General features: G+C 37.3%; 1 protein-coding gene across 3 annotated transcripts in view; it reads left to right on the top strand.

The window, feature by feature from the left end:
- The window catches only part of RIC1 (RIC1 homolog, RAB6A GEF complex partner 1), a 169,166-nt gene that overhangs the window by 65,568 nt on the left and 79,495 nt on the right, over nucleotides 1-24,103 (top strand). For all 3 annotated transcript variants that reach the window (XM_066368094.1, XM_066368093.1, XM_066368095.1), the window contains exon 3: nucleotides 11,198-11,277. In XM_066368094.1, coding sequence (XP_066224191.1) covers nucleotides 11,198-11,277 — 80 coding nt within the window. The remainder of the gene's footprint in view (nucleotides 1-11,197; nucleotides 11,278-24,103) is intronic.

Here is a 24,103-nt window from a genome sequence, read left to right on the forward strand (position 1 = left end):
TCTGAGGGTGGTTTTGTTGATAGTATTAATGAGATTTAATAAAGAATAAAAAGTTTAAAAAAATAATAAAAAAAAATCGAAAAAAGTTGTTTTTTTAAAAAAAACTAATAATGTAATAAAGAAAAATAAAATAAAATAAAAATTAAAAAAAAAAAAAAGGAAATTATTCCCCCCCTCCTTTTTTCCTCTCCTCTCCTCTCCCCTCTTTCTTGATAAAATCTTGTGGTGGACTGTGAATTATAACAAACAATGCCTGTGATGGAGGGCCTGAATTGGGGAAAAGTAATAAAGGGGCAAAAAAAAAAAAAAAAAAGAAGAAAAAAAGAAAAAAAAAAAAAGAGTGTTTGGACCCACAAAAAGCAAATAAGGAAAAAATTTGGGTCAAGAATAAAATGATTTGCTTTTAGGTGTTGGTTGTCTAAGAGTTATGATGAGAGGATTAAGAGGAAAACGGAAAAACGGGGGGACAAATTAAAAAATTACTATTGTATTTAGTGGAACAAGAACTAGATAATATGGAGAGCCAGGGATGGGAGCACTGCTAGTGAGTTAAAAAGGTGAAGTAAAAACCCCCCAGAATGCCACAAACATAAGTTTGAGTCCCAGATAAGATAATTTGTTTGTTATTGAGGTTTGAGTGAGAGGAGATGTAAAGGAGAAAGGAAGAAACTAATATAGAGGGAGAAAAGAAAGAGAGAGAGAGAAAAAAAAGAGGGAACCACTAAAAGAAGAAGAAAGAAAGGAGAGAGAGAGAGAGAGTTAAGGGTTTTGGAGTGCAACCCTCATAGAGAGAAAGGAAGAGAAGAGAAAAGATAATGGGAGATGTAACACTTATGGGTAGTGTAGTTCAAGGAGAGGAGAGAGTAAGACCGGTAGAGAGTTAATCGGCCAAATTGGAGGAGGAAAAAAAAAGTATCAAGAATGAAGATAAGAGAAACAAACGAACAAATATAATAAAATGGGATAGGTTATAAAGTCTGCAGATTATTCTTGATTTTGAGAGGTTATCTTCTTGCTTTTTCTTTTCTCTCCCTCTTCCTGGTCGGTGACTCTGTACCCCGGGTTTTGCCCCTTTGCCACGCTCAGGTGGAGGTTTGCAGTTGATAAGTCTCTATGGCAATGTCATGTATTGTGCTTTAGTCTCGTTGGCAGTCTAGGCTATTAACATTTATAGGCTCCGACAGTGAGAGAGTCCGTGTTCCTAGAGCCTTTCTCCTAGTCTTTCCTTCCTCAATTAGCAGCCTGATAATCCAGCTATGGGGTTGCTGCTGCCTCTGCCTGGATAGTAAGAGGCTCAAAGAGCTGGCAACTCCCCACTCTATTTCCACTCAGCACAGGGCTCTGGGTAAGGCTCAGTCAGTCAGAGCTGCTAGCATAATCAGGTGGGCTTTCCGGCCATTCAAAGACCTCTGGCTCTGCCACTCTGTCCGGTAACACAAGCGGGTGCCCACTTCCGGGGCGCTTGGAGGAAACTCTCACTCACTGGCTGCGCGCGCAGACCAGGATATCCGGCCAGCAGTCTCACGCTCTGAGTGAAACCCCCAACCGCAGGGAAAAGTTGCAGCGTTGGAATTGAGTCTCGCTCCGTCCCCGTGCGCAGCTTTTGCAAGGCGCTGGGGCGGCCCGAGATTCCGCTTTGGCCCACACAAAGGCCCCTGACTCTGCTCCTCTGTGTGATAACACGGGTGCGCACTGCCGAGGCACTTGGAGGAATCGCTCACTCCTTATCTGCGCGCGCAAACCAGGATATGAGGCCGGCCGCTTTCCCTCTTGAGTGAAACACCCTCGGCAAGGAAAATCTCCACCATTGGAATTAGTTCTCACTCCCTCCCGTGCGTGGCTTTCCCAGGGCGCTGGGGCTGCCCAGAGACTCTGCCCTCGGCCCACAGAAAGGCCTCTGACCCTGCCTCTCCGTGAGGCAACACGGGCACTGACTCCCGGGGCCTAGGAAGAAATCTCTCGCCCACTAACTGCGCACCAGCCAGGAGACTGGGTAAAATGGCCGCGCCGCTTGTCTTTCTTTGTTTGGGTTTGGCGCGAGTGTTAGCTTGTATTGCCCGGGTTGCCACAGGATCAGATTTTCCTCGGCTTGGATCTCCGTGCCACAGCCTGGTTCGGCCGTTTGTTTCGCGGCCTGGATGTATTCACCCCCTTTGCCCGCCTCAGTTTCTATATTCACAGTTACCAGAGAAAGCCGCCCTGTTTAGGTTAGTGAGGAAGGCGGAGCATTTCTTACTCCCTAATTCCTTCAGGGTTTGGTTATATATTTAGCCAATTTTTCACTCAATCATACCTTTGGGTGTATTGCGAAGCATCTGGAAGCTCCAAGTATAGGTTTTTCTGTTTCTGGTTGAAGATCTTGTTGAGTTTTGGGGGAGATTTATCGGTATCGCTTCCTACCCCGCCATTACTCTGACGTCATCTCCCTCTAAATTTTATTTTTGATTTTTGTATTTTTGTATTTTTCTGAAGTGAGAAGCAGGGAGGCAGAGAGATAGAATCCTGTATGCGCCCAACCAGGATCCACCCGGCATGCCCAGCAGGGGGCGATGCTCTGCCCATTAGGGGCATTGCTCCATTGCAACTGGAGCCATTCTAGTGCCTGAGGCGGAGGCCATGGAGCCATCCTCAGTGCCCAGACCAACTTTGCTCCAATGAAGCCTTGGCTGTAGGAGGGGAAGAGAGGGTTGGAAAGGAGAGGGGGAAGGGTGGAGAAGCAGATGGGTGCTTCTCCTGTGTGCCCTGGTCGGGAATCGAACCCGGGGATTTCCACATGCCGGGCCGATGCTCTACCACTGAGCCAACTGGCCAGGGCCCAATTTTCTAAATTTCAGACAATGAATAGATATCAGGGCATAAGACTCATTAAAGTTAGTTTTAAGTACTGTCTCATTTCTAGATCTGTATCTGACAAATAGTAGCACCAGTATATTTAGGTATATGTGTAAGTATTTTTATTGTTACCTTGCTTATAATAGGGAAACACTCTGGAGTCCTTTGATTCTGCATTCCCATCTAATGTCACCATTATGTTGCTATGTCTTGTCTGTTGTTGACCATCATCCTCTTTATTCTCATTACCATGACCTTAGTAGAGGACTTTTTATATCAGGTCTACCGGAAAGTTCTGTCCGTTTCTATCACAAGTTTCGACACGTAAGCACGTTTATTTGGCGCATGTGTGCCTCTCTGTTTTTATCACTTAATGTATACATACTGACGTTTCAAATTAACTAAAACAAAGTTGATTCACGTTAGTCTTATGTGTGAAGCGATAGTGTACCCATGGCTACTGATAAAGTTCATTTACGCCACTGTAATTTTTATGAATTTCAACAAGGAAGAAATGCTACAGAAGCATGTAGAAATTTATTGAAAGTGTTTGGTGAAGGTACAGTTCCTGATAGGACGTGCAGAAGATGGTTCGAAAAATTCGAAACAGGTTATTTCAACCTTTCTGATAAGCCACGTTCTGGGCGACCATCTTTGATCGATGACGATGTTGTTAAGACCATGTTGGAGCAAGATCATTTTCTGACAAATAGGAGATCGCAGAAAGGCTTAATTCAGCTCAGCAAACCATTTCGGACCATATTCGGAAGATAGAATTGGTGTGGAAATACTCAAGATGGGTGCCACATGAATTAAGTCAGAAGAATTCGGATGATCAAGTAGTCATATGCACATCTCTGCTTGCTCGGAACAAAATCGAGCCCTTCTTGAACCGGATGATAACTGGGGATGAAAAGTGGATTACCTATGAAAACACCATAAGGAAAAGGGCATATTGTGAACCCGGAATACCTAGCCCTTCCACCTCTAAACCAAATTTAACTTTGAATAAGAGAATGTTGTGTATATGGTGGGACATTCGAGGACCAATACATTATGAGCTTTTAAAACCGAACGAAAAGCCTGACCGGGCGGTGGCGCAGTGGATAGAGTGTCGGACTGGGATGCGGAAGACCCGGGTTCAAGACCCCGAGGTCGCCAGCTTGAGCGAAAGCTCACCAGCTTGAACCCAAGGTCGCTGGCTCGAGCAAGGGGTTACTCAGTCTGCTGAAGGCCTGCGGTCAAGGCACATATGAGAAAGCAATCAATGAACAACTAAGGTGTTGCAACGACAACGAAAAACTGATGATTGATGCTTTTCATCTCTCTCCGTTCCTGTCTGTCTGTCCCTGTCTATCCCTCTCTCTGACTCTCTGTCTCTGTGGAGAAAAAAAAAAAAAGAAGAGAAGAGAAAAAAAATAAAATAAAATGTCACTAAATAAAACCGAACGAAAAGCTCAATTCGGAGAAGTATTGTCAGCAACTGGATAATTTAAAGACAGCAGTCCAAGAAAAGAGGCCGGTGATGTTCAATAGGAAGAACATCATACTGCATCCTGATAATGCCAGGCCATACGCTGCTTTGGGGACTTGTCAAAAAATTGCAGAACTAGGCTGGGAAATTCTGTTGCATTCACCATATTCCCCGGACTTAGCACCCTCCGACTATCACTTGTTTTTGTCCTTACAAAATTTTTTGAAGGGCAAAAAATTCAAAAATGAAGAAGATATCAAACAAGCACTAGTTCAATTTTTCGCATCAAAAGATAAAACATTTTTCAAAAATGGGATATACAAATTGCCCTCACGCTGGTGAGAAATCATTAATAATAATGGCAATTATATTATTTAATAAAATTTGTTGATGGTAAGAAAAATTTGTATTTTGTTTTATTCCAAAAACGGACAGAACTTTCCGGTAGACCATATATTTTATCTAAATTGCTTAGAACTCAAAACTATTAGCTAGTTTTTTTCTCCACTTGAAATGCATCTTAATTTTTCATACTTAAGTCATAGTTCTTATTCTGATTTTTAAACCTTTTTCATTGGCTTCCTGTTGTACACACAACATGTGTTCTAAATTGTTTAGCCTAGTATTCAGGGTCTCTGTGATCTGTTTCCAACCTGCCATTTCAGCTCTATTTCCCACTGCTACCTTTAATATTCCTCTTCACATACAGCTAAATGGAAGTGTAGTCTGCTCTGCTGCAATCTGAGAGTGACTGTAACAGGAATTAGAATGTAATTTGGGGGGAAATAAGGGAAAGTTGTCAGAATTCCTGTTGTTTCATTGTGATTTTTTTCCTCCTAGCATGTTAATACTGTGTCACCAAATGACAGCTGAGCGCAGAGTATTCTAATGGAATGTAATATAGTAAGTTGGATCAGTGCAGTACTTACTTACACAGTATCCATTCATCTCATTTTTTTTCCTTTCATCTTTGTGTAACAAAACTGTTTGGAAGTGATTATTGTGTGATTCTCCTGGGTCTCTTTGAATTTTGCTCTTGTCTTCGTAACTTGACATCCTTAACCTTTCCTTAAATTATACTATTTTTGTTAGGATTGTTATTTTCCACGTTTATTATTTATTGAACCATTGTTTTCACATCTCAGTTAAGGGCTCTAAAAAATCCATTTGTTTACTCTCATCCTGTGATTTACTCTGGGTTTAGTTAAACAGTTCTTTTGATCTCACTGCAGTAACTGATGTGGCTCCACTATCATAATCTGATAGCTCCACTGTGCTTGATGGTCCAAGGAGCCTTCAGTCAATATTGGGGACTGGCTGGAGCTCTCCACTCTGGATTTCTTTGTTACCTCTTATTCTCCAGGAGGCTAGATGAGGCCTTTTTATGTGATGATATATGTTTTTTAAGTGAGTAAAAGTTTCCACTACAAGCCCAACCATCACTTCCATTTCTTTTTCTAAATAGCTTTATTGAAGTATAATTAATGTACAGTAAACTGCACGTATTTGAAGTGTACCATTTGGTAAGTTTTGAAACCATTGATACAATCAAGATAGTGAATGTATCTGTCATCTGCACAAGTTTCTTTGCACCTTTTTGTAATTCCTCTCTGGTGCTATGTTCCATCTCCCTCCAAAGCCAACCCGTGGCTTGCTTTCTCTCGCTACAGATTAGATTGCATTTTATAGAGTTTTATATAAATGGAATCATATAATATTTACTCATATTTTCTGGTTTCTTTCACTCAGCACAATTATTTTGAGTTTCATGCACGTTGTCATGAATTAGTAGTTCATTCTGGGTAGTATTCTATCTTATGGATATATCACAAGTGGTTTATCTATTCATTTGTTTATGGTTATTTGTGGTGTTTCTAGTTTTTGGCTATTCCAAAACTTCTGTGAACATTCATGTATGAATTCTTATATGGACATACATTTTTCCATTTCTCTTGGGTAAAGAGTGGAACAGCTAATTCTTAAGATAGATGCATGTTGAACTTTTTAAGGAAATGCTAAACTATTTTCAAAGTTGTACCATTTTAAATGCCTATAAGCAGTGTATGAGAATTCTCATTTTTATTTGCCAACATACAGTATGGTATACTTTTTAATTTTAGTCATTGTAATGGTATGTAGTGGTGTCTTATTATAGTTTTAATTTTAATTTCTCTAATGACTGTTAACATCTTTCATTTGTTTATTTGCTCTTGTGTCTTCTGTGATAAAGTATCTGTGATAAAGATTATTTGCCCATTTTATTTATTGCGTTCTTTGCTTTCTTATTGTTCGGTTTCTAGAATCCTAATGTATTTTGGATATAGTTCCCTTATTACATATATGCGTTACAAAGAATTTCTACTAATATGTATCACTTGGCTTTTCAGTCTCTTAACACTATTTTTTGAATGAACAAAGTACTTAATTTTGATGAAATCCAATTCATCAGTTTGATCTCTAATGGTTTCTATCTTCTTCCTGTGTTTTCTTCTAGAAGTTATAGGATTTTAGGGTTTTGTTTTTTTTTTAAAATTTTTCCAAAGTGAGAAGTGGGGAGTGGCAGACAGACTCCTGCATGCGCCTGACTGGGGATCCACCCGGCATGCTCACCAGGGGTCAGTGCTCTGCCCATCTGGGGCGTTGCTGCTCTGCAACAGGAGCCATTCCAGCACCTGAGGCAGAGGCCATGGAGCCATCCTCAGTGCCCCACCAACTTAGCTCCTTTGGAACCTTGGCTGTGGGAGGGGAAGAGAGAGATAGAGAGGAAGGAGAGGAGAAGGGGGGTGGGGAGAGAAGCAGATAGGCGCTTCTCCTGTGTGCCCTGGCTGGGAATCGAACCTGAGACTTCCACACGCCAGACCGACGCTCTACTGCTTAGCCAACCGGCCAGGGCTTGTGATATATTTTGACTGAATTTTTATATATGGTGCTAAGTATGGATCCAAGTTCAATTTTTGCATATTGATACCAGTTGTTCCAGCACAGTTTGTTGAAAAGATGCAACAGAATGCAATGTAGAAGGGATAGCCTTTTTAAAATTTTTAATTAGTGCTCTGGTATAAAACAGCATAATAAATAGTATTAGGAATAATAATTTTTGATGAGTATTTATATTTTTAGATTTATTGATTTTTAGAGAGGAGAGGGAGAGAGAGAAGGGAAAGTGAAACAGGACACATCAACTCATAGTAGTTGCTTCCTGTAGGTGCCTTGAGTGGGCAAGCCCAGCGTTTTGAATCAGTGACCTCAGTGTTCCAGGTCAACGCTTTATCCACTGCACCACCACAGGTCAGACTTTTGATGAGTATTTATTCATGTCAAAACATATTCATCACCGGTTTTTGAGAGCATGTGTGATATACAACTGTTTTATTATTTCCATTTAAATATATTCATGTTTGTGGATATGCAAAGTCTGAAAGATTATACAAAAATGTTAAATCATTATCTTTGTTGTGTGATTTGAGGTGATTCATTTTATATATTTGAACAACTATAATGAAATAAAGCTAAACCCTGAAAACACCATTTACTAGCCAGTGTAGGGGATTTCAGAGTGCCAGTTTGTTATTTCAGCCTTATTTGAAGTCTGACTTGGCAGTATTTGGGATAGAAGATCCATTTTATTTTTTTTATTTTTTATTTTTTTGATTTTTTATCTTTTTAACTTCCCAGTACCAAAAAGGTTTTTGCTGACAGTGACCACTAGCTGAGCCTCTTGACACTCCACCACAATGTGGTAGGCCTCATCATGCATGAGGTTCTCGGGGTGGCACAGCCATGGGCATCCGCAGAACAGAAGGCAGATGAAGAGCCCATAGCTCAGTGCCATGATGCCTACAAACACTCCCACTAGTAGAAGATCCATTTTAAAATTAAATACTTATCTTGCCTGACCTGTGGTGGCGCAGTGGATCAAGTGTCGACCTGGAACACTGAGGTCGCCGGTTCGAAACCCTGGGCTTGCCTGGTCAAGGTACATATGGGAGTTGATGCTTCCTGCTCCTCCCCTCTTCTCTCTCTCTCTCTCTCTCTCTCTCCTTCTCTCTCTCTCTCTCCAATAAAAATGAATAAATAAAATCTAAAAAATATATAAAATTAAATTAAATACTTATCTCATAAATTATAGAAATCTTTGTGATGTATCATTTAGGTCATTGGAGTCAGGTGCATAAATCTGTTCTATTCTTCATAATAAAAAGCGTATGTGAGGAAGAAATACACTATAAATGGGGATTCTGAAGTGTGTGTAGTGAATTCATGTGCAGTAGAAACACTGGATAATGGTAGAGGAAGGTCCTGGGACTGCTGCCTATAAGTTAGGCTTTTGTTGTATTCAACAGTTGATTTGCCTTGTGACACAGCTGGATTTAAGTTTTTTCTGTTTAGAGGAAATTACTATTTAGAGCATATGTGTCATGCATCAGTCATAAAATAATTTAATTTGGGGTAGCCAGGGAAAACTTCCCAAATGCCTAAACAAAGCAAAATACAGACAACCAATTAATAATATCATCAGCCACCACTTAAAATGTGGACTTAGCTGAGAGGTGCTGCATGGTTTCTCAAATCTCCATTATTAGATTTGCAATTGAAAAATGATGTTAAACTTTAATATTTAGTACCTCTCTGACTAAATTTTTGGTGAATTATTAATGTCCTTTTAAAATATTGTTTGTAGTTTTTTAGTTCTCTTTCTTCCAGTGACATTAATACAGACAAGTCTGTCTGTTCTATCCCTTATTTAAGTAGTGATTTCCTTCTTTTATCATCTTCATAGCCTTTATCCTTATTTATCTATCAATGACCGACCCTAAGTCAAGGAAATAAAAAAAGAAAGGGGCATGAAGTCTTGTCATTTAAAAAATGACTTAGTAAAGATGATTGATACAGAATACAAACACAGTTAAAGGCATTTATTTGTAATGTCATTTAGTATACTTGTATATAAAATTTATAAATGCTGGTGCAAAATGATGTTATATTTTCCCTGGCATTGTAGTATTCTAAGCACCTGCTAAAATTCTGGGTATATTATTAGCATTTGATATTCTGAAATGTTGAACTTTTGACCTTGAGTGACTGATATGCCAGACAGCATTTGTATGCTATTCGTCTAAGTACTAGGCCATATTATTTTACTTTTCTAGCCTATCTATGTAAGGTAACAATAGATTTTACAAATTTTAAGTAGTCGCTAATCTGGATAGGGGTCATGATGTCTTTGAAACATTATGATTTGATTGAATTCATTTTCTTTTGATCTCATATTCTCCACATTAGAGAAATATAAAATTGCAAATGAAAGAATCTTAGTTTGTTTTCTTTTGTATCCCAATATGTTGAACTAGTGTTTTGGAATACGTTATGAAATAGTAAATTTTATAGCTTATTAAAAAACAACCTGAGCCTGATGAGGCGGTGGCGCAGTGGATAGTGTTGGACTGGGATGCAGAGGACCCAGGTTTGAAACCCCGAGGTTGCCGGTTTGAGTGTGCACTTATCTGGTTTGAGCAAGGCTCACCAGCTTGAGCCCAAGGTTACTAGTTTGAGCAAGGGGTCACTCGCTCTGCTGTAGCCACACGGTCAAGGCACATATGAGAAAGCAATCAATGAACAACTAAGGTGCTGCAACGAAGAATTGATGCTTCTCATCTTTTTCTCTTCCTGTCTGTCTGTCCCTATTTGTCCCTCTCTCTGTCTCTGTCACAAAAACAACAACAAAAAACCCCCCCTGGTTTTATTAAATAAATAGTTTTCTCTGGCAAAAAACAGAAAGCCAGTACTGGTAAGAAATTTGAAACCTTGAATAGTGTTTTTCAGTTTTCTTTGGTTCTACTTTCAGCAAAAAGTCTATCTGCTTCTAAAATGGTAAGAATTCAGTATTCGTATAAAGTAGTATAGGCAAAACATTTGCCACTTCACTCTGTGTTATGCCCAAAAATGTTTGGTTAGAAACAGATATCAAGTATTTTCTATATTTATATAAATGTAAAATGGTTATTTGAGCTTCACAAGTCACAAATGTGTGCTATGATTATATAATTACACTGTTTTAATACAATTTATATTTTTGTTTCTCTTTTTTTAAAATTAATTTTAATAGGGTGACATTGATCAATCAGGGTACATAGGTTCAGAGAAAACATCTCCAGGTTATTTTGACATTTGATTATGTTGCATACCCATCACCCCAAGTCAATTTGTCTTCCATCACCTTCTATCTGGTTTTCTTTGTGCTCCTCCCCTCCCCCCACCACCTCCCTTACACCCCTTCCTCCCCCTTCCCCACCACAATTTATATTTTTAAAGCATTTTGTTAACCTAGAGAAATAAACTGATGTTCACATTTTGGAAACTGAAGATTTACTCTGTTTTTCTTCTGTGTCATAATGTATTATATAGTAAGTCAGGTCAGTTAATTGATTTTGATATATGTAACTATGTTATTCTGAAGTTGTACTATACAAACTTTGAGTCAGGAATTTCATCTCATACTGTTACTATTTGGGGACCTTGTTGCTTTAAAAATTGGGGAAAATATTTGCAATATTATTGGAGAGTTCCAGAAGTTCTGTATATTTTGCAAAATAGTCTATTATTCTAGAATACAATTATTTTAGAAACTAGTCTACAGTATAATATAAACTTGATTTCTGTGACGTGTATGAAATATTTTGAAAATATAAAACCCTTTTTGTGAGTTATTAAACAAGATGAATTATAATAAAATGAAGTATTTTTTAAAATTTATATTATTAGACTATATTTCTTCAAAAGAGGATTCTTAAGAGTGAACTGTTTTCAAAGTAAGAATATATAAAATTAAAATATAGGGTTACAATCATAGCCTTATTTTTGAATTCATGGTAAATAAAATTTATCTTTCAGACAGCAAATGGCTACATCTTGTTTTTTCATATTACATCTACAAGAGGAGACAAGTACCTTTATGAGCCAGTATATCCCAAGTAAGTTTTTCTTTTTAAAAAATATTTGATATGAGTACTTTGTTTTAACAAAAACATTACAGTTTTAGGTTGTCTGAAGTGATTAAGCTAAGCTAGCATTTCAAAAATAGAGTTTCAGAAATTACTAGGTCTTTGAACTGTCATTACTTGCATAAAGAATTCTGTAATTAAATAAATCTGGTAATCTTAGATGAATATACTATATCTCTTCTTGGACATTCAAAATTAGTATTAATATATTCCATATCTAGCATTCTCCCAGGGAGGAGCTGAGAGGTTATGAGGGAAGAAGGTGATCTGCCTTAGTAAGATGAAAGGGCACTTTTTCTTATATAGTTTTGTTTGTGTGTGGATAGAAAAGAATTTGAGGGAACATGGACTTTTGATCTTTAAACTGTGTTGTTTGGTCCTGGCTGGTTGGCTCAGTGGTAGAGCGTCAGCCTGGCATGTAGAAGTCCCGGGTTCAATTCCTGGTTAAGGCACACAGGAGAAGCAGCCATCTGCTTCTCCACACTTGCTCTCCTTCCCTTCCCACAGCCATAGTAAGCAAAGTTGGCCCTGGGTGCTGAGGATGTCTCCATGGCCTCCTCTCAGGCACTAAAATTGCTCAGTTGCCATGCAATGGAGCAGCAGCCCAGATGAGCAGAGCATCTCCAGGTAGGGGGTTTTCTGGGTGGATCCTGGTCAGGGCGCATATAGGAGTCTGTCTCCGCCTCCCAGCCTCTCAGTTAAAAAAAAAAAAAAGAAAGAAATGTAAGAAAAAAAGCTACATTGCATTTTTTCTTTTTTTAACCTTTGAAATGAAAGAACTTTTGAAATAAAAGAAGATATAATTTTAAAGCATAACATCTCTTTAAAGAAAAGATTAAGCCTAAGCTATTAACACTATTGAAAATATAAATTAATATTATATATATTTCTAGATGGTGGAAGATAGCCAGAGTTTATTATGTATGTAAGAAATTAAAATAAAAATAAATTTCATTATGTCAGCATTTAGATTTCATAGAATTTACAGGGGGGGAAAAACATTAGAAGGGCAAGTAACAAACTGGGAAAAAATTTTCAGTAAATAGGACCAAGGCTTACTACTTTTTATAAAGGTGTCATATCAATTGCTAAGAATCACAAAGATTTCAAAAGGTAAGTAGGTGAAAGCAGTAAGAGGAAATATAAAAACTAACAAATACAGAGAAACCTGTGTTGATTAGTAACTCTCAAACTAAACATTAATAACTCAAAACATTAAATGCAACGATTTTTTTTAAACTTACACTTTTTAGTATGTATAAATAGTTGTGACCTAACCAGGCGGTGGTGCAGTGGATATAGCATTGAACTGGGATGTGGAGGACCCAGGTTCGAAACCTTGATGTTTCCAGTTTCAGTGTGGGCTCATCTGGCTTGAGTGTGGGGTCTCTGGCTTGATCGTGGGATCATAGACATGACCCCATGGTCACTGGCTTGAGCCCAAAGGTTGCTGGCTTGACCCCATGGTCATTGGCTTGAGGAAGGGGTCACTCGCACTGCTGTAGCCCCCAGGTCAAGGCACATACGAGGAAGCCATCAGTGAACAACTAAGGAGACTACAGAGCTGCAACAAAGAATTGATGCTTCTCATCTCTCTCCCTTCCTGTCTGTCTGTCCCTCTCTGTTCCTCTGTCTCCCTCTCTGTCTTTATCACAAAAATAATAGTTGTAGAAGAATAGTAAAATGTGTTCTTGCACACTTCTAATAGATGTACACAAAGGTGGAATAATAGAGAATTGGTTTGTTAGTCAACTGTGATATATTCTTCTTAAATAATATGCATTGTTAAATATAATGTCCCAGAAAATTTTATAAACTTGAGAATCTGATCATATGCCTAGTGAAGGAACAAGTCACACAAAATTATAAATGTATATAATATGACCACAACTTTGTAAAACAAAACAATAAAAATCCCCTAAAGAAAAAAGGTAGAACTGTGTGTGTGTGTGTGTGTGTGTGTGTGTGTGTGTGTGTGTGTGTAGTGAATGCTCCTGAATGGTAGAACTATAGTGATATTTTTTAGCTTCTTTGAGTTCTGGAATTTTCCAAAATTTTGATTCGTAGGCATTATATTTATGAACCTTTTAAAGAACTTGTAATCAGTGCCTAAAATATCATTTACTTGTGCATCTTGAACTACTTACTTACTGCATTTAAACCCATTGTATCACTCTATTACTCCAGAATGTTACTGTCAATAAAAAGCAATAATCAGAATAATCTGACTTAGATTAATTTATACTACTTTAGGTGGGCTGGATAGGGAAATAACATATCTTGAAATAGTGAAAAATACAATTTTCTTTTAGCTCGCTGACATGATTTATATATATGTGTATGTGTGTGTATATATGTGTGTGTCTGTGTACATATATACGTCCATACACAGTATTTAGGAATCATATTTTGAAAATCAATTTTATGTTTCAGAAAAGTTTTAAAAAGTGTTTCTTGCCTTCTGGTTCTAAGACTCCAGGGTACACTACTTAACTAAGGAGTAATCCTGACAATGTGTGAACTTTGCTGTATATGTCTATGTATGTTAGTCTAGAGAACTAATAAACAGCATTGTTTTTATTTTTTACTTTTTTTTGACAGAGACAGAGTCAGAGATAGGGACAGACAGACAGGAAGGGACGGAGATGGGAAGCATCAATTCTTTGTTGCAGCATCTTAGTTGTTCGTTCATTGCTTGTTCATTGATTGCTTTCTCATATGTGCCTTGATGTGGGAGCGACAGCAGAGTAAGTGACTCCTTGCTCAAGCCAGCAACCTTGGGTTCAAGCCAGCAACCTTGGGATTTAAGCCAGTGACCTTTGGCCTCAAGCCAGCAACCATGTGGTCATGTCTATGATCCTACACTCAAGCCAGTGACCTCGGGTTTCAAACCTGAGTCCTCCATATCCCAGTCAGATGCACTATCCACTGTACCACCGCCTGGTCAGGCAACATTGTTTTTATTTTTGAGTGCTCTTCCACATATTATATTGAAAATTTTAGTTTTTAGTACATGAGCTCAGTAAAATTTGTGTAACCTTTGAGCAGCATGAACAGTGGTTAAAGGAATAGGCTTTGGCATCAGACAGACCTGGAATTGAATGTCAGACTCTGCCTCTCTTCAGCTGTATGACTTCTGTTAAGTTATTGAATACCTCCAAATTCCTCATTCATAGAACGAGATCACAGGAGTAATTATTTCCTAGGATTAAGTGAGATCATACATATTAAATGTTCAGATAAATGCCTAGTACATGGGAAAATGAATGAAGGACAGCTGCTATCATTAATATATTTTTCCTTCACCAAATTTTTACTTTATCTCTAATATTTTAAGTTATTTTTATGTAAAAGTGATTTTATATATTATATAAGTTATATTTTATGTATTAAATGATTTTTAATATTTTTACTATTTGACTAGATTTTAGTGTATTTTTTTCCCAGAGTTTAACTTCTAGTAACTGCTGCAAAAGTTTTTTAAAAATCTTTTATAAGAAAATAGTTTTGCAGAGCAGAGCAAATTAGAGGATTTACAATCAGCCTGTTGTATATGTTCATACTGGACTACTTTCTAGTTGGGTTACTTAGTCCAGTAAGTTTCTAGTTTTTCTCTAGAACCTATTTGTAAAATTGGAATAAAAATATTTTTTCTTGAATTATTTGGAGCATTATATGAGTTCAAGTTTCTTTCTTTTTTTTTTTTTTTAGAGACAGAAAGGGAGAGAGATAAGAAGCATCAACTCATAGTTGTGGCACCTTAGTTGTGCACTGATTACTTTCACATATGCGCCTTGCCCAGGGGGCTTAAGTAGAGCGAGCGACCCCTTGCTCAAGCCAGCGACCATTGGGCTCAAGCCAGGGACCATGGGGTCGAGTCTATGATCCCATGCTCAAGCCAGCAACCCCACACTCAAGCTGGATGAGCCTACACATAAGCAGGAGACCTCCAGGTTTTGAACCTGGGTTCTCAGCGTCTCATGTGGACGCTCTATCCACTGCACCACTGCCTGGTCAGGCAAGTTCAAGTTTTTAAACATGAAAAATAGTGACTCATACTATTTTTATTTATTTATATATTTATTTGAGGAGAGTTTTAATAATGTTTAGTTTTGATAGTGTATCATTGCCATAATTTGTGTCATTGTTAAAATTTATGCTGTTCAAGATGCTGTTCTAAGCACTTTTTCAAACTCATTTAATCCCTGTAGCAACCCTGTAAGGGACTTAGGTCTAGTTACTATACAAACTACAGCAGTGAAGGGTCAACTTATTCATAGTCACACTAATGAGTGGCACAGGATTCAGACATAAGTATTGTAGCTTCCAAGTCTGAGCTCTTTGTCACTAATACTATACTACCTCAACTGCTTTGGGATTTATTTGGGGAATAAGGAATCAAAAAGAAGAGAAATAAAAAAAAAAGAGAGAAAAAGAAGAGAAATGATCTAGAGTGGTTTATAATAGTCCTGAAGAATAGAAGTATCATAATTGAGGCCAGCAGTTAGTTGTCTTCTCAGTTATAGAACTCTGTTGTCTCTAGTTTCTGTACTCTAAATCTTATGAGTTCATCACATGAGGTTTTCCAGAGTATCTCAACTTCGCTGTCTTATGTGACAGCACCTTGTTTTCCAGTATGCTCCACCTAAGACAGGTCAGATGTCCCTAGATTTTCCATAGTTTCCACATTTGCCACATACTGTTGTTTCCAGCATCCTTTCTGTTGATACTGGGAGTCAGCCTCCAACAGAGAGGGCAGTCTTATTAAATGACTTTTTATGCCTCAAAGGCTATTTATTATTTGATTAATGAATACTTCACTTTTATTTTTTGTGTCTTTATAAATTCCATTGTATATTAAACTATTTCTTCATATTAGTTATTCAGACCAGGGAATAGACATCTACTGAAGGTCGCCTGGCTTTTTCTTTGCGTCTTGGAACTTGCTGTGAAATTAATGAAAGAAACTGCCAGGGATAAATCAGAAATAATTTGTGTTTAGCTTTAGAGTATGTTCATGTGTTTATCTTTAAATATGAGTTTAGTAGATCTTGAAACTGCAAATCAAATTTATTTCATTATAATGAAAATCATTTTGGCCTGACCTGTGGTGATACAGTGGTTAAAGTGTCAACCTGGAACACTTAGGTTGCCATTTTGAAATTCAAGACCTGCCCAGTTAAGGCACATATGGGAGTTGAAGCTTCCTGCTCCTCCCCCACTTCTCTAAAATAAATATTAAAAAAAGCCCATTTTAACAAATGTTATTTTAATGTGTATTTTATTGAAAGCAGAGATTTTCCCCTTATTTCTCTTTCCTCTCTTACTGTTAACCTCTTTTTTGGTCAGAGACCAGCCCATTGATGCCAAAGATCTTTTTTAAAAGTTGCACTAAAATTTACTACATTTAATTATCAAATATTTATCAAATATTAAAATATAGATATTATTTCCAGTGGAAAAAAATCACTCCAAAACAACCATGAAAACTCCCTGTGCCCCCACTCCTGATATATTTCATGAGATTGTGAGACTTTAGCAGACTGTTAATGAGTTAATGTTAAGTGGAAAGCAAGAAAAGAATAGCTAATCAAGGTTTGCGATTCTTGACAACTTGGTCTTTCAGAAATTCAGACCCCTATACTAAATTACATCAAGTTTAGAGGAGAAAAGAGGGCTTGAATTAATTACATATGTGAAAGTTTCTCTCAACTTTTTTTTTAAGCTAGTAAGTTTTGGGTATTAGTTTTCTGGAGAATAAATTAACTGCTTTTCTTTATTTCCTTGATCTTCTCAAAACATCACATGTGTACTTTGATTTCAATATGTTGTATATATTGTGCATGTGTAATTTAACTTTGCATATTTTGTATATTTTATGTATCATTAGCTTATATCATGTGCCCTTACTAAAAAGATTGTTAGGGATGTTATTGTAAATTCTAGGCAAGGAAACTACTCCCCTGTTGACCACAGTTCTGAGACTGGCACCTAAATCTTATAGAAGTGTTAAATATCTGCTCAATTCAGAGAGCCCTACATATTGTTCTTATCAGACTGAAGGCTATCTGATGTGTGAGAAAAGAAACAAAAAGCTTTTTTGAAAAAAACATGTTTATATAAAGGCCTGGTGATAAGGGTACTTACTTTTTCAGAAAATACTGAATAATTATTTTCATCCATCCATCTGTCCATTTAAGTATTAGGTTCTTTTCAAGCTCCAGGACTGGTGTAGATACCGGGGTGAAGCAGTGGAAAAGGGTTGGGGAAGACAAAAAAACTCTATGCAGAGAGCTTTGTTCTTCTAGTGATAAATAAAATACAAATTTGGGGATACAGTCTATGGAGAAAACTAAAGCCAGGGAAGGGAATAGAGAGAGTGGAGACACTTGAAATAGAGTGGTCAGGATCTTCGCTAAGAAGATGACATTTAAAAAGATCTCAAACAGGTGAGGAAATAAAACATACACCCAGGGAAAAGCGTTTTGGGTTAGTTAGTGAGATTTAGAAAGTTAAGAAGATGTAATAAATTTTAGTTCTTCTCAATTAACTTACAGTTGAAAAGTCGGAAAGGAAAAATACTTTTGTTAAGTATAAAAATGAAAAATTTTATCCTTATTTTTAAGTAACTTAATCCTGGGAAAGCTAATTGTCAATTCTCTTTTTCTGTAAGTGACACCACCATTTACTTGAGTTTATTTACTCTGCCTGCTTAATAACTCTAGTAGCCAGTCTCTGGCAAGTCCAATCTGTTTTATCTTTTATATATTTTGTGTATTCCACCTTGTATGTATCCTTCATGTCTTTTCCTTCTGCTAGCAGCACTACTTTAGTTTGGGTTTTGTCACCGCTCTCCTTGATTGTTTTATATATAGTATAATTTATTATTATTATTTTTAGAGCAAGAGACAGGAAGGGACTCAGATGAAAAGCATCAACTTGTTCATTCATTGCTTTATTTTTTTTTATTTTTTTCATTGCTTTCTCATATGTGCCTTGACCAGGGGGCTCCAGCTGAGCCAATGACCTTGGGCTCAAGCCAGCAACTTTGGGCGTTAAGCCAGTGACCATGAGGTCATGTCTATGATCCCACGCTCAAGCCAGTGACCCTGTACTCAAGCCAGATGAGCCTGTGCTTAAGCTGGTGACCTTGGGGTTTCAAACTTGGGTCCTCATAATCCTAGGCGAACGCTCTATCCACTGCACCACTACCTGGTCAGGCATGATTGTTATATATTTTAAAACCATCTTTACAGTTTTCACCTAAATTAATTTTCTGACAAAAAATTTACATGCTATTTTCCTACATAGAATTTTTCAGTAGCTTTCTTTAGCTTTCAGGATTAATCAGGTTACTGTCTTTGATTTGAATTTTATTTTACTTATCTGAAAAATGGAGTTAATGCTGTCTACTTGATAAAGATGTCATCATTAGGTTTAGATCAAAACCTTAAATGAATATATAGTAACTAAATTATGCTTTATTCTCTAGGGCTTTGTTCTATGTTCTCTTTTATTCAGTATATGAGGTCCACATATACTGTTTGTTTCCTTAATGTAGTACCACTTTCTCTTTCTTGAGCTTTAGGCCCACCTTGAAGGATATATCCATTTATATGTCCCTGTAGGCAGTGTCAAATTCATCATGTTTAAATCTAACTCACTTCCTCTCTCCCAATCCAAATATGCTATTACTTTTCTAAAATTTATTATAGTTACTGTGCTTTTTTATACAGTTGTATGAGGTTGAAAAGTTTGGAATATTTACTTCTTCACTTCTCATATTTGTTTGGTAGTTAAATTGTATTGATTGAACTTGCCTATCTTTATTTTATTCTCACTTGTCTTATTAGGGGCCTTCATGGCCTCTTCTTGCCTATTGAAAAACTTATTTACTAATTTATTTTCTTCCTTTAGTGTCTTTCTCCTACATACTGAAATACATCCTTTGCATTGATACCAGATTTACTTTTCAAAATAGCTATGATAAAGTACCTATGATATACAAAACTAGGTGTTATATACTAGATATATAATGTAGTACAGTTGAACAAGTTAGAAGAAGGTCCCCAACCTCATGGAGCTGAAATTCTAGTCGTTTGAGAAAGACATTAAGCAATAAGTTGCATAATTATTTAATTGCAAAAGAAAAAAAATCTGGGTTAGTTGGTTAGTCTTATCCTAAATCATTTTAATAGCCATACTATAAAGATATAAAAACCCTAACATTACCCATCAGTATTTTCTGGAATAATGTATTTCAGAAAGATCCCATCAGTGAACTTTTTTATTTTCCTTTTTTTATCATGGTAAAACAACACATAACATTTATCATTGTAACCATTTTAAAGTTATACAGCTATACTTCATGTAAGTGGAGTCATACAGTGTTTACAGTGTTTTGTTTTATTTTTTTATGACTGGTTAATGTCACTTAGCATGTCCTCATGGTACACATTTTGTAGCATATGTCAGAATTTCTTATTCAAGGCTGAATATTCCATTGTATGTATTCAGCAAATTTTCTTATCCATTCATTTATTGATAGACTCTTGCACTGCTTCTACATTTTATCTGTTGTGAACAATGCTACTGTGAACATAGGTATTCAGATGTCTCTTTGAGACTCTGATTTAAGTTCCTTTGGGCTTATACCCAAAGTGGAATTGCTGTTTTATATGGCAATTTTATTTTTAATTTTTTGAGGAAATTCTCTACTGTTCTCCTCAATGGCTGTGCCATTTCACATTCCCAGTAACACTGCGTAAGGGCTCTCATTTCCCTATGTTCTTGCCAGCACTTGTTTTCTGGGTTTTTATTTGTTTATTTATATATTCGCTATCCTAGTGGGTATGACGTAGTATCTCATTTAGTTTTGATTTCCATCTTCCTAACAATTAGTGGTGTTTGAGTGTCTTCTCATGTACTTCTTGGTCATTTGTAAAGCTTTATAGAAATGTATGTTTGAGTCCTTTGCCATTTTTGAGTCAGGCTTTGTTTTTTTTTGTTGTTGAGTTTAAGGAGTTCTCTAAATATTCAGGATATTAATTCCTTATCTCATAAAATTATGTTGCTCTCCAGTCCCACAAAATAAAGTCAAAGAGCCTGGCATTTAGAACCTACTTTTCCCCTATCTCTATCACCTTGAACCTACATTTTTCTGAACATACATAAATTGTCTTAAATATCCAATGGAGGCAGATTGTTTAATCATTCAAAAGGCAACCTAGACAACAGTGACAACTGCAACTTGTTAAGAACCTGCTATTTTTCTCATTTTATATTTACACAGAAGCATAGAAAGTAACTCAGAAAGTGGCTTTCCAAAGTCTTTGCCAGTTAAAAGTAGAACCTGGATTGGAACCCAGGTATCCTTAATCTCAAATGCCATTCTCTTCTACTCATCTCTAAACTTCTGTATGTTTATTCAAGATCACAATGCCAAGTCCAGTAATGTTAGAAATTAGAAAAAATGTTATTAAGCCAGTTTGAGAGATATTTTTGTTTTGTTTTGTTTTGTTTTTTAACCAGAGACAGAGAGAGGGATAGATAGGGACAGACAGACAGAAACGAAGAGAGATGAGAAGCATCAATCATTAGTATTTGTTGCGACACGTTAGTTGTTCATTGATTGCTTTCTCATATGTGCCTTGACCGCGGGCCTTCAGCAGACCGAGTAACCCCTTGCTCGAGCCAGCGAGCTTGGGTCCAAGCTGGTGAGCTTTGCTCAAACCAGATGATCCTGCACTCAAGCTGGTGACCTTGAGGTCTTGAACCTGGGTCCTCCGCATCCCAGTCTGAGGCTCTATCCACTGCGCCACCGCCTGGTCAGGTGAGAGGTTTTTTAAAAAATATTTTAATCAGGCCCTGGCTGGTTGACTCAGTGATAGAGCATTGGCCCGGCATGTGGAATCCCAGGTTCGATTTCCAGTCAGGGCATACAGGAGAAGTGCCATCTGCTTCTCCACCCCTCTGCCTTCTCTCTCTCTCTCTCTCTTTCTCTCCCCTCCCCTTCTTTTCCCTCTTTTTTCCCCATCCTACAGCCATGGCTCATTTGAGCAAGCTGGCCCTGGGCACTGACAATGGCACCATGGCCTCATCTCAGATGCTAAAATAGCTCTGTTGCTGAGCAATGGAGCCATGTCCCCAGATGGACAGATCATCGCCTCCTAGTGAGCTTGCCGGGTGAATCCTGGTTGGGGCTCATGTGGGAGTCTGTTTTCTGCCTCCCTGCCTCTCAGTAATAATAATAATATATATTTTGGTCATTTTATTTCATTGATTTTGGGGTGGGAAGAGAGAGAGAAAAAAAAGGGGGGGCATTGAGCTGTTCCTGTATGTGCCCTGACCGGGGATCAAACCAGCAACCTTTGTACTTCTAGACGGTGCTAACCAACCAAGCTATCCTGCCAGTGCCTTGTTTTACTTTTTATCACCTGGGTTTAATTTATACTTCCAGCTTCATCTTTTATGATTTTCTTCCAAAAATTTGATGCAGTACTTTCAAATTATTATTGAACTGTAAGTAATAATTTCTCTTTATCACAAAGTGGGTTTTTTTATTAATACAGTTTTTAAGTTTACTGCATTTTAGTGTGTTTGGAAAAAGGTTTGGAAACTTACCTGTGAAATTTATCTGTATTTTTATAATAGAGGTCATTAATAAGCTAGGATTTACCTGAATTTGCTTTAAAATTCTCCTAATACTTTATCTGTAATAAATGACAGTACTTTTATATTTATATAAAGGAAAATAGAGGGTTTTTATCCTTTTATTTGAAAATAACCAATAGAACAAAAGTTGAAATACTATTTTCATCTTTAACGAAAGCTAGAGGTATCTCTAACCCTTGAGCTAAAAATTGGGTGATAAAGAATAAATGACTTAGGCCTGAGTAGGGGTGGCACAGTGGGTTGAGTGTTGGCCTGGAACGCTAAGGGACCCAGTTGGAAACCCCAGGGTCACCGGCTAGGGATGGGCTTGTAGGCTTGAGTGCAGGCTTGCCAGCATGAATGTGGGATCATCAACATGATCCCAAGGTCTTTGGCTTGAGAACAAGGTCATGGGCTTGAGCGCAAGATCACTGGCTCAGCTTAAGCCCCTCTGTCAAGGCACATATGAGAAGCAAATAAACAACTAAAGGGAAGCAACTATGAGTTAATGTTTCTCATCTCTCTCCTACCCCTCTTTCTTCCTTCTGTCTCCCTCTAAAAAAAATAAATAAATAAATGACTTAGGAAGAATATCAAATCCTAGAGCCTAAGATTACTTACATGGTACTGATGAAAAGCAACTTGTTTGATCTGTAAAACCCTGGGAAGACTCAGGAATTAGATTCACTAGTACCACAGAATATAGGCGTGAGCTAGGGGCCATAAAGAGGGAGATTACTTGAAAAATCTGAATAGAAATAAGGGTTTTTTATTCTTACATCACAGGATATAGGAATTGTCTAATTAAACCAGAGGAATTCCAGACACAAAACAAGGATGAGATGCTGAACTAAAGATGGGAATTAAGTGAAAGTTGTGATACTGAATAGCAGACATCAAACCTTTTTCCTCTATTTGGCCTTATACTTCTGGTTTCTATGCCTAGATATCCCAGGCGTGATTGAGGGATCCTTCCCAGGGAAATTAAACGACTCCAGAAAATTATTCAAAAAGCCCTGCTATTTGAGTACCTCAACAAAAATGCCAACTGGTCATTACCCTGATGTCCACCAGTTGACAAGCCCAACTTGAACGTGGAGCTTATTCAATAATAAGCTTGTTCTCATTAACTTATTAAACAGAATGCCAGGGATTGTTAGACATTTTAGGAATGTTTGCAGTGTAAAAGAGAGAAACACAGAAAAAAAAACTTAGAGGAAATACACAATTGCAGGAAACTAAAATACCTTGAGGAAATGATAATTAACAACCTCAGACAGATATTGCCTAATTAAAACAATAACAAAAACCACGGGTGCGATAAGAAAAAAGGGGAGGTGAGTGAGAAAGTTCCTGGAATGAAAAGTACAATAAGCAGAATTAAAATATTTGGAAGAAACAGTTTAGGAACTCTCCAAGGATATAGAACAAAAAACAAAGAACAAGAGAAAAGTGAAAATTTGAAATTAATATAAGCTTTAATATCTAACTTAGTAGGAGTTCCAGAAAGAGAACAGAATTGGAGAACCTCTATAGTATGTTAAGAAAATAAAACATAAATTTTCTAGACCTATACTAAACACGTCAGTCACTAGATTGACACCAAGCTTCTATATGGAAAATAATCTAAAACTGAAAAGTAAGCAAAAAGCTTCTGAGCATCAAATTAATTTTCACAAAGCAAAGTAACTGGAAAGCTATTGCTTTTGTTAGATTCTTTGCACGTAATTTTAATAATTTTGACAAATTGGTTTCCAGGATTATAGGTGACTAGTGACGAAGGGATATCTTAGGCAGGCTAATTGTTGCCAAGAGTAAGAGATAGCTGATAGTAAGAATAGAAGCAGATCACTATTAAATTCCAGCACAGGCATTAGGAAAGATGGTCGTGTGCCATGGGAAGATAGATTCCAGAACAGCTTTATAGTCCTTTTGAGTGGTTGCATGTGACAGCTTACTTATGTTGACATTGACTCAGCCACTTTAGGCCAGGTATTTAATGCCTCAGAGTTTTCAAATTTAGTCATTTTGCTGTTTACTACCAAGTTTTATGTAAAACATCTAATTGCCTCCTTGAATCTGACCTAATTCTGATACATACCCAAAGGATAGAAATAAAGGCTGAGGTATGGAGTAAGGTAAG

This window comes from Saccopteryx leptura, chromosome 2 (assembly GCF_036850995.1).
Source record: "Saccopteryx leptura isolate mSacLep1 chromosome 2, mSacLep1_pri_phased_curated, whole genome shotgun sequence".
Classification (NCBI taxonomy): Eukaryota; Metazoa; Chordata; class Mammalia; order Chiroptera; family Emballonuridae; genus Saccopteryx; species Saccopteryx leptura.